Raw genomic sequence first — 10,596 nt, forward strand, 5'->3', positions numbered from 1 at the left:
TGCTGCATGATGTATTTCTCACTCTACTGGATTTCCAAACCAGTCCTATTAATAGCTGTCCTATCTGATATTCGGTGGGGAGACTGTAATTTTGGCCCAATAAACTGCCAAGTCAGTAAGAAGTGGCCAATCCGCATACACCACTCTAATGCCAAACATCAGAAACAATGCAAACTGAAACATTTTCAGCACAATTCTGTCAGTTTTAACACATCAGATCAAATAGTGTCAGACAAAGCTCCCCCATGCAACCACAACAACTCTGGCAGCATTGTGGGGAAAAACATGGTGATTGTGCTGTAAATTAGACTTTGCACACACCTATTGTCTCTACAACATTGAGTAAAGTGATGTTATTACAGAATGTTTCTGTTGGTGCTAATGTCCAACACTTGTGCAATAGTTTAATGTATGTTTGGAAAGAAAGCAAAAGCTACTGTTAGACATGAGGAAGTGGCTTAGCTCTGTGTATTGACGGTCTTACTTTGAAGTTGTGTGGTACGTGAAGTTGAACATTTTGGTAACTGTGCTGTATTGCATCAGCTATGCGTGATGTTGTCTACTGTTCTGTCCTGCTCACTGTCTGAAGTAAGATTGACAGGCAGATAACCCTTCTTCAAAGCACCACACTGTGTAAGTTGTTAACTTGTTTAATGGGTATTTAAAGATGAAAGGGTAAAACTGAAATACATACAAATAAAGAGGTATAAGTGGCTGGACTGGTGAAACAATATACATACAGTACACATGCATATACATTACACAGATGTAATAAATCTGCTACCAAACAGAAACAAACCTCTCTATCTAAGATGCAAAAGCTGAGTATATTAAGCAAATAGAACTGTATACACTCACCAACAATGCTGCATAGGGCCTGTTTAGCATGGAGAAAGCTGAAAGCACATGAGATGAACTGCACAGGCTGGAAACACCTACTTCCTGTGACCTGGAGTTATGACATCAGAGGTCAATGACTAACTTTATTAAACAAATAACTAACACCAGGAAATAGCTACAAGTGTCCAGTAGATGGAGCTGAAGGACTGCTCATACCTGTAATCAAATGAAAAGACATATAACTGTCCTAACAGTACACTCCCCGCCTGGTGTCTGTAAGATCACCACAATAATTCTAGTCCAATCAGGGAGCAGGGTCTTCAGACTGAAGAAGAAGGATGAGCTCTGTCACTGGTCTGAAGAATAATGTAGAACTCCCATCTCTGGCAATCTTTATTTCCACTTTGCGAACTTTGCCATCTTTATCAGGGAAAGTCTTTGTTACACGACCCATAGGCCATTCATTCCTCTTGGTATGTTGATCTTTTAGAAGGACAAGATCTCCTGCGTTGATGTTAGGTCTATCTGATTGCCATTTCCTTCTTACCTGCAGGGTAGATAGATACTGTTTGCGCCACCGGTCCCAGAAGACCTTGGCTAGGCTTTGAACCTGTCTCCATTGTCTTTTATAGAGATCTTTACCATCAAAGTTCCCAGAAGGTACAGGATGAGATGCAAACTTCTGAGTCAACAGTGTAGCTGGAGTAAGTATTTGTGGGTCCTCAGGATCTGATGAGACTGGGGTCAGAGGCCTTGAATTCACTATTGCAGTCACTTCTGCCATTAGAGTAATGAGAACCTCATGAGAGAGTTTTGAAGGTAACTGTAGAAGCATGGAGTCTAATATTCTTCTTGCAACTCCTATCATTCTTTCCCACACACCTCCCATGTGGGAGGCATGAGGAGGATTAAAGATCCAACACACCTCTTGTTTGGAAAGGAAACTTTCTATCTCTTCATAGTTAAGGTTGGAAGAGATTCCAAGTTCACGGCATGCTCCAACGAAGTTGGTACCACGATCAGATCTGATAGTTTTGACTTGACCACGTATAGCAAAAAACCTTCTGAAAGAATTTATAAAGCTTGAAGTGTCCATGGATTCTATCACTTCAATATGAATGGCTCTGATATTTAGACAAGTAAAAAGAACTGCCCATCTTTTGCTGTCGGCAGAGCCTCCTCGTGTACGTCTTGAGCAGACTGTCCATGGCCCAAACACATCAAGGCCAATGTGAGTGAATGGTGGATCTGTTCTCAGTCTATCAGGTGGCAAATCTGCCATTTTTTGTGTTTCGCAAGTATTTCTGAGCTTCTTGCATATGACACATTTAAAGATGAGACTACTCACACATCTCTTTCCTCCTGTTATCCAGTATCCTGCTGAGCGGACGGCTCCTTCTGTAATGTGGCGCCCTTGGTGTTGCGACTGGATGTGATAGTGACGAACAATGAGGGTAGCAATGTAGTGATGACCAGGCACAATAATTGGATTCTTTTCTTCTGGTCCTAGGTCTGCATTTCTCAAGCGACCACCTACTCTCAGTAGTCCATTTTCATCTATGAAAGGGTCCAATGCTCTGAGAGGACTATCATTTGGCATGCCTTCCTTTTCTAAAATGCTCTGTATTTCTTTTGCAAAAGTCTATTTTTGAACATTCTGTATGATGACTGTTCTAGCTTTCTTAAAGTCATGCACCAAGTTTAGTTCTTTGCAAAGGTGCCAGCCCTTACAATGATCAAGTTGGCTGTCTCTTTTTTGTTTGAACAGATGCGCTACATGAATGAGGCGTGCTAATGCTCTCGTCAAAGTATTCCAGCTAGAGAACCTGCAAAAACGTTCAGACCCTAGTTCTTTACCTTTGGATGTTGTACTCAAGGTTGTAACTTGTGGACGAATCTCTGTATCTTGAGCCGGATCCACTAATGTAAAGGTTTCAGTCTCTAGTTTCAAGTGGTGAGAATGACTCAAGAAGGGTGGACCTGTGAACCACATAGTATCTTTCAGGTGTGCTGCTGATACAGATCTTGTGGCCAGATCAGCTGGATTGCTCTCTGTTGACACATAGTGCCATTGTTCAGGGAGAGAGGATCTTCTTATTCGCTGAACTCTGTTGCTAACAAAGACATAAAATCTTCTTTTCTCATTGCAAATGTAGCCTAAAACTATTCTGCTGTCTGTGAAGTAGCTGACAGAGTCTATATTGGTGTCAATTTCTTTTGTTATGAATGCAGCTATATCCACTGCGAGGACTGCTGCACAGAGTTCAAGTCGTGGGACTGTAAGTTCTGGACATGGGGCTAACTTAGCTTTTCCTAGCACAAAACCTATGTGGACCTGACTTTCAGAATCTATCACCTTTAAGTAGGCCACTGCTGCAATTGCTTGCGTGGAAGCATCTGAAAACACACAAAGTTCTTTGTATTGAGCATTAGAACAAGAAACAGATACATAGGGTCTAGTTACTTCAACTGGTGAAGGGACTCTTTCCAATCTTCCCATGACAGTCTCTTACCTTCAGGCAGGGGTGCATCCCAATCTTGAGTCTCAGAGGTGAGATCACGAAGAAGAACTTTCCCTTGAATGGTTACTGGTGCAGCTATCCCCAAAGGGTCATACAAACTGTTTATTGTAGAGAGGACTCCTCTTCGTGTGAAGGGTCTTTTCTCTGATGACACTTGGAAGGTCAGGGAATCGCTTTTAAGATCCCAGCAGATGCCTAAGCTTCTTTGCATGGGTAAATCATCATCATTGAAATTGAGATCTTTTAAGTCTGTTGCATGATCTTCAGAAGGAAAGGCAGTCATTACATCACTGCTATTGGATGCTATCTTATGTAAGCGGAGATTTGAACATGCTAGCATTTTTCTTGTCCTGTTCAAGAGGTCAATGGCTTCAGCTGCAGTGGGTACTGACTTCAGACCATCATCCACATAAAAGTCTCTTTTCACAAATCTTTTAGCGTCTGCGCCAAACTCCTTTTCTTCCTGACAAGCTGCTTGTCTAAGACCATATATGGCCACTGCTGGAGAAGGGCTGTTACCAAAGATATGTACTTTCATTCTCCATTCTATGATGTCTTGTGTAGGGTCATTGTCTTTGTGCCAGAAGAACCTTAAGTAGTTTCTGTCTTCAGGTCTAACTAGAAAACAATGGAACATCTGTTGGATGTCAGCCATGAATGCAATGGTGTCCTTGCGAAAGCGTAACAACACACCAAGGAGGTTATTATTTAGGTCTGGGCCTTTCAACAGAATGTCATTCAGGGATACCCCACAACACTGTGCACTTGAATCAAAGACAACTCTAATCTGTTGGGGTTTCTTGGGGTGGTAGACTCCAAAGAGAGGCAGATACCAACACTCTTCCCTTGGATTGAGAGGTGGCGCTATCTCTGCGTGGCCATTTTGGATTACCTTTCCCATAAATGCAAAGAAATGCTGTCTCATCTCAGGTTTTACTTTAAGAGACCTCTGTAGGGACCTGAAACGTTGCAATACTTGTTCTTTGTTATTTGGTAGCTGCTTTCTTTGTGGTTTGAAGGGTAGAGGAGCTACCCAGCTACTGTCTTCTGCTCTGTAGAAACCCTCCTTCATTGTTTTCATAAAGGCAAGATCTTCCAGAGAAGGAGCAACCGTCTCATCTTCTGTAGTTCTCTGAAAGATACTGTGGCTTACATAATCCTCAAACTCTTTGCAAGAGGATTTGTACGTAGACACTGAGGATTGCATAGTTACCCATACATTCATGTCATAGTTTTCCCTCACATTGTAGAAGTATGGACAAGGTGGAAAGAGGGATCTGCAGCTCTCTTCTGAGGTACTGGTGTAAAGACAGTGTACTAAGTCTGGTCTATGGACTCCTTTCAGGCATACATTGCCCACTATGACCCATCCTGTGTCTAATCTGTGTGCATAGGGAGCGTTATGTGGTCCGTTGATCTGTTGCCTCACTTTATGGACCCTAATTATGTCTCTTCCTAACAGCATAAGGATAGATGCTGATGGATCAAGCTTGGGTATCTCACTAGCAAGTGACTTTAGATGTTTGTGATGAAGAGCCACCTCTGGGGTTGGGATCTCCGTCCTGTCGTTTGGTATCTCATTACATTCAATGAGTGTGGGTAATGGGATTGTGACTTTGCCATCAAGAGTCTGTAGTTCAAACCCTTGCGCTCTTCTTCCTGAAGTGTTAATCACCCCTGCACAGGTTCTGAGAGAATATGGAAACTGCTGGCCTTTTGAACCGAAGATTTCAAAGAACTCTGACCTGACCAGGGACCTATTACTTTGGTCATCTAGAATAGCATAAAGTTTGATTGCCCTGTCCTTTTGTCCGGTAGGATAGACACTGACTAAGCAGATTTTAGAGCATGATCTGTCTCGAAGATCTCCTCCACACACTTCAGTACATGTTGCAGTTACTGTAGCCTCTGCACTGTTGTCCTTTCCCTCCCCGCCATGATCACTCCTTTCTAGAGGCCTGATTGTCCATGGTGCAGGACCAGGATGAAGAGCAGACACATGCCTGTCACTGTTGCACTCTGTGCAGCTAACTGATTTGTCACAGTCTTTCGCAAGGTGTGCATTGGAGGCACAGCAACGGTAACAAATATTGTTTTGTTTTAAGAAAGTCTTTCTTTCATCAAGGGACTTACCTCTGAAGCCTCGGCATTTGTACAGAGGATGAGGTTTGTGATGAATCGGACATCCTTTAGTTAAGTCCATGGTCTTGGCATCAGTAAAAGCAGAAGAGTTTCCTGTAGCTTGAGATACTTCAGTCTTGTGCACCCTGATGGAACTTCTCTGAGGGGTGTTCTTGTAGCGGTATTTCTCTGGCTTGTTGTCACCAAAGGTCTGGAACGTCTGAGCAAACCCTGGGTCATTGTACATCTTTGCCTGTTGAGAGATAAATTGCACAAAATAAGAGAATGGTGGGAATAGTACATTATGTATTTCCTTGTACTTGGTCCCATGTGATGCCCATTTCCTTTTTAGAGAATCTGGCAGCTTTTTTACAAGGTCTTCTATTCCTCTAGCGGAATCAAGATTATTTAGTCCTAGAAAGCAACCTTCATTTTTTGCTGCCAACAGTTCTATTACCAGATCACTGAATTCTCTAAGTTTCTTGCTGCAATCTCTTTCAAAGATATTCCTAAAGTTGTCAATCCTGTCCCACAGGGATTTTTCTATCTTCTCTGGAGCTCCATAATCTTCGTTCAACCTTTGCCATGACATCTGTAGTCCTTTACAAGAATCATTGACATATACTGCCCGAATGCCTTTCACTTGTCTGCTGGACTCTGGACCTAGCCACTTCACTAGGAGATCTGTTTCTTCTTTGTATGAAAGGTGTAGGTCCTCTATAGCATTTTTGAATGACGCCTTCCAAGCCCTGTAGTTTTCTGGCTTCTCATCAAACTGAACAAGGCCTGATGTTATCATTTCTCTGCGTGCCATAAATCTCACTAAGTCTGACATCTGCTGATTGCCAGTAAGTTGGTCTGAATCAGGCTTAATAGGAAGCGCTGGCTTCACATCTGGTGTGTACTGGTATGCTCCCTCTGGGAAATGACTGCCTCTATCAGGAACCACTGGTTGTGTAACAGGAGGATAGCTGTATTTATTAGTAACAGGTAAAGTCCTCTTAATGTCATTATAGTCTCTGGCTGCAGGAGTTTCCACATCAACAGGATACAATTGTTTGAAATCCTTTTGTTCTTGTAACAGAGCACCATCTGGTGGTGAGGTAGAGGTAACTACGGGCACATTGTAGTCACATTGTAAAGGAATATTCTGGAGAGGTATACTATGATTTTGCTCAAATGATGGGATAACATCACTGTCTCTGTATTCACTAAGCTTTTCTAGGCTTGGCATTGATGGACTGTACTCCTGTGAATGTTTCAGTACATATTCTTTAGTACGTTGCATAGCAGTTTCTGGTTTTACATCAGGCTGCATAGTGAATTTCTGACTTGCTTGTTCTCTAGTGTCAAGAACTGCATCTAATGCATCTGCCTTGGCATTCGCAATTGCCACCGTCTTACGTAAATTAAGAATCTCTATTGAAGCTTCTAAGCGTGCCATTTGAAGCTTTGCCTCCACTTCTAACCTTGTCTTGTCTGCCTCCATCATAGCTTCTAAGCGTGTCTTCTCTAATTTTAGCTCTGTTTCCTTCCCAGTAAATGTGAGTTGAGCTAGTGCAGCGGCAGCTTCTGCACGGAAAAGCGCAGCGTCAGACACCTGGGAGCGGTTTGAGAGTCTGGATGAATGTGACACCCTAGATCTGGTCTTGATTGATCGTTCGGACATCTTGCCATCTAATCTTGATAAGAGTTAGCACGTGGTACTATGTTAACTGAAGCTGTACAGTATCTCTGTGGTATTTGCTAATCCACTCTGCGTGTGGGCCTCTTGATACCAGCTGTTGTTTTACTGTGCTGTATTGCATCAGCTATGCGTGATGTTGTCTACTGTTCTGTCCTGCTCACTGTCTGAAGTAAGATTGACAGGCAGATAACCCTTCTTCAAAGCACCACACTGTGTAAGTTGTTAACTTGTTTAATGGGTATTTAAAGATGAAAGGGTAAAACTGAAATACATACAAATAAAGAGGTATAAGTGGCTGGACTGGTGAAACAATATACATACAGTACACATGCATATACATTACACAGATGTAATAAATCTGCTACCAAACAGAAACAAACCTCTCTATCTAAGATGCAAAAGCTGAGTATATTAAGCAAATAGAACTGTATACACTCACCAACAATGCTGCATAGGGCCTGTTTAGCATGGAGAAAGCTGAAAGCACATGAGATGAACTGCACAGGCTGGAAACACCTACTTCCTGTGACCTGGAGTTATGACATCAGAGGTCAATGACTAACTTTATTAAACAAATAACTAACACCAGGAAATAGCTACAAGTGTCCAGTAGATGGAGCTGAAGGACTGCTCATACCTGTAATCAAATGAAAAGACATATAACTGTCCTAACAGTACAGTAACATTTGTCACATTTGCATAGCTAACTAAAAGTAGGAAATTATTCAGAAGGCAAGTCCCCACAGCACTGACATAAGCTTTAGACATAAGAAATAAAACAAGATTTTGTATCATTACAAAAAGTGTTGTATATAGAGTTCACACCGTGTAACAAAGCAAATACTGTACATGTTTTTAAAAAAAAAAAGATGAACTTTGGATTGAAAAATAAGAAGGCCACTTAATGTTTAATGGGTTTAATTTTGGCAGATTCTTAATGGAAGATGACTTGTGGAGAATGAACTTTACTGTTATTGTAGCATTGCCAGTCAGCAGCAGGAAGGGCACGAATTAGCGCTATTTATGCGGGTGAAAAACGGCACTACCTCAAAGGACAAATCTTCAAAAAATTCCTTTCCCCTTACTAACGTATGGATTGCCCCCCCCCCTTTACAAAGCATTGTTAAGTCATACTATGTAATATGCAGTGTGATTTTGGTCTTCTTAAAAGTGACTATTGAAAAACAGAAAGTCTAAAGAAGAGCAGCTGAGCATATAAAAGTTATGAAAGTCCAAACTGGTTATGTTTATAATGGGAAAGGGCACTTGGAGGGGAAGATCACTGTGTATAAATATATACATAGACCATAGATAACTTCTATAATTCCTTTAGATTTTACTGGTAATGAATTAGCTTTGATAAATATTAATAAATCAGATTGATGGATAAGAGCTAATATTTTCAAATTGCTATGTATGTACTACAAGGTTTAATATGTACATGTGATATTCAATTATCCAGTTGCAAAAGGCAGACACACAGGCATTCTTCATCTCTAATATAACCTGGACATTTTTTTATCATAAATGATTACTAATGTGGAAATATTTTAAAAAGCATCTGAACAAGTGGATGCTAAGAATATCCCATGTGAACCTCTAAAATTATCTTCTGCCTACTTCTAGCCGGGTTCGCACCCCTTATTCCCCTTCCTTCCCTCTGTCACCCACCCTCCTGTCACCCTCCCCTCCGCCGTGTTCCTCCCTCCCCATGTTTGCGTTGTCATCCCTCCCCCCCTATTGTCGCATTCTACTCCCTCCCGATCGCCGCTCTCTCCACCACTTTTGCCTTCATCGCACGGTTGAGCGGGGGGGAGCTCCCAGGTTGCTTAGGGTGTCCTGCCGGCCGGGCCCGGCCCTACCAGATGCAACGATAAGCATCAGAAATGATAATGCAGGTTCTGTATTCACAGTAGGTACTGCATGATTTATATTGTTTTTCAAAATAGCAAAATTCTAAACTAGAATGCAGTCACCTTGTTTATTTTATACGCTAGATAATGAAAAATGTTTTCTTGATGCGATAATCAAAAGAATTCAGTTGAAAAGTGTGGCATATAACTGAATTCATGAAATTTATTGTCAAGAGGCTTTATCTGGCATTAAAGAAGGGTAGATTCTCAAAAGAGGGGATTAAAAAGAGTGAACACTATACTAGGGATGCACCGAATCCACTATTTTGGATTCGGCCGAACCCCCGAATCCTTTGTGAAAGATTCGGCCGAATACCGAACCGAATCCGAACCCTAATTTGCATATGTATATGCAAATTAGGGGTGGGAAGGGGGAAAAAATTTACTTCCTTGTTTTGTGACAAAAAGTCATGCGATTTCCCTCCCCACCCCTAATTTGCATAAGCAAATTAGGATTCGGATTCGGTTCGGCCAGGCAGAAGGTTTCGGCCGAATCCTGCTGAAAAAGGCCGAGTCCATTCTTACACTGTATAGAGCACTTGTAAGGCCCCATCTAGAATATGCCATACAGTTTTGGTCTCCATCACTCAAACAGGACATTATTGTATTAGGGAGGGTACAGAGAAGGGCAACTAAGCTGGTAAAAGGAATGGAAAATCTTAGCTATGAGGAAAGACTGGCCAAATTGGGTATGTTCACGCTGGAGAAGAGGCGCTTAAGGGGTGATATGATGACTATGTATAAATATATAAGGGGATCATATAATAATCTCTCTAATGCTTTACTTACCAGTAGGTCTTTCCAGCTGACACGAGGTCACCCATTCCGATTAGAAGAAAAGAGGTTCCGCCTTAATATTCGGAATAGGAAGGGGTTTTTTACAGTGAGAGCTGTGAAGATTTGGAATTCTCTCCCGGAATCAGTTGTGCAGGCTGATACATTAGATAGCTTTAAGAAGGGGTTGGATGGCTTTTTAGCAAGTGAGGGAATACAGGGTTATGGGAAATAGCTCATAGTACAAGTTGATCCAGGGACTAGTCCGATTGCCATTTTGGAGTCAGGAAGGAATTTTTCCCCCTCTAAGGCAAATTGGAGAGGCTTCAGATGGGTTTTTTGCCTTCCTCTGGATCAACTGGCAGGTAGTTAAAAAAAAAAAAAAAGTTGAACTCGATGGACATGTCTTTTTTCAAAATTACTTACTATGTTACTATGTATGTTACTATGTATGTCCTGAATCCCGAACCGAATCCTGGATTTGGTGCATCCCTACACTATACCAACATTTAGGAGGGTATTTATTAAAACTCAAATTTATGTCTAACTCCATCTACGAATTTAACGCATTTATCAAAAAAAATCAGCTTAAAAAAGTCGGTGCAGGAAAAGTCTTGACAAGATTGTGAGACAATTTGAATCGTACCAATTTTTCAAGTTTTATGCCTGAATCATATGATTTTTGCGAGTTGTCGTCCGAAAACCCCAACTTTTTCAGACTGTCGTATGAAAACCAGCA

At 41.5% G+C, this 10,596-nt stretch overlaps 1 protein-coding gene across 2 annotated transcripts; it reads right to left on the bottom strand.

The window, feature by feature from the left end:
• Positions 1-634: 634 nt before the first annotated feature.
• On the bottom strand, positions 635-7,866 carry LOC121400044. Of its 2 annotated transcripts, none has more exons than XR_005965505.1 (2): positions 859-7,866; positions 635-681 (listed from the first exon to the last, which is right to left on the bottom strand). XR_005965505.1 is itself a non-coding variant. In XM_041582475.1 (2 exons), exon 2 carries the CDS (start codon positions 7,150-7,152, stop codon positions 3,301-3,303), a length of 3,852 nt encoding a protein of 1,283 aa, XP_041438409.1. In that variant the 5' UTR covers positions 7,153-7,432; positions 7,610-7,866; the 3' UTR covers positions 635-3,300. The 2 variants fall into 2 exon arrangements, 1 of the variants encoding a protein (XP_041438409.1); XM_041582475.1 differs by having other exon boundaries at positions 635-7,432; positions 7,610-7,866.
• Positions 7,867-10,596: the final 2,730 nt, after the last annotated feature.

The sequence above is a fragment of the Xenopus laevis genome, chromosome 2L (genome assembly GCF_017654675.1).
Source record: "Xenopus laevis strain J_2021 chromosome 2L, Xenopus_laevis_v10.1, whole genome shotgun sequence".
NCBI lineage: Eukaryota > Metazoa > Chordata > Amphibia > Anura > Pipidae > Xenopus > Xenopus laevis.

Excerpts from the sequence above, each read along its gene's own strand:
- LOC121400044 (XM_041582475.1), bottom strand. The coding sequence starts at position 7,152 with ATGTCCGAACGATCAATCAAGACCAGATCTAGGGTGTCACATTCATCC.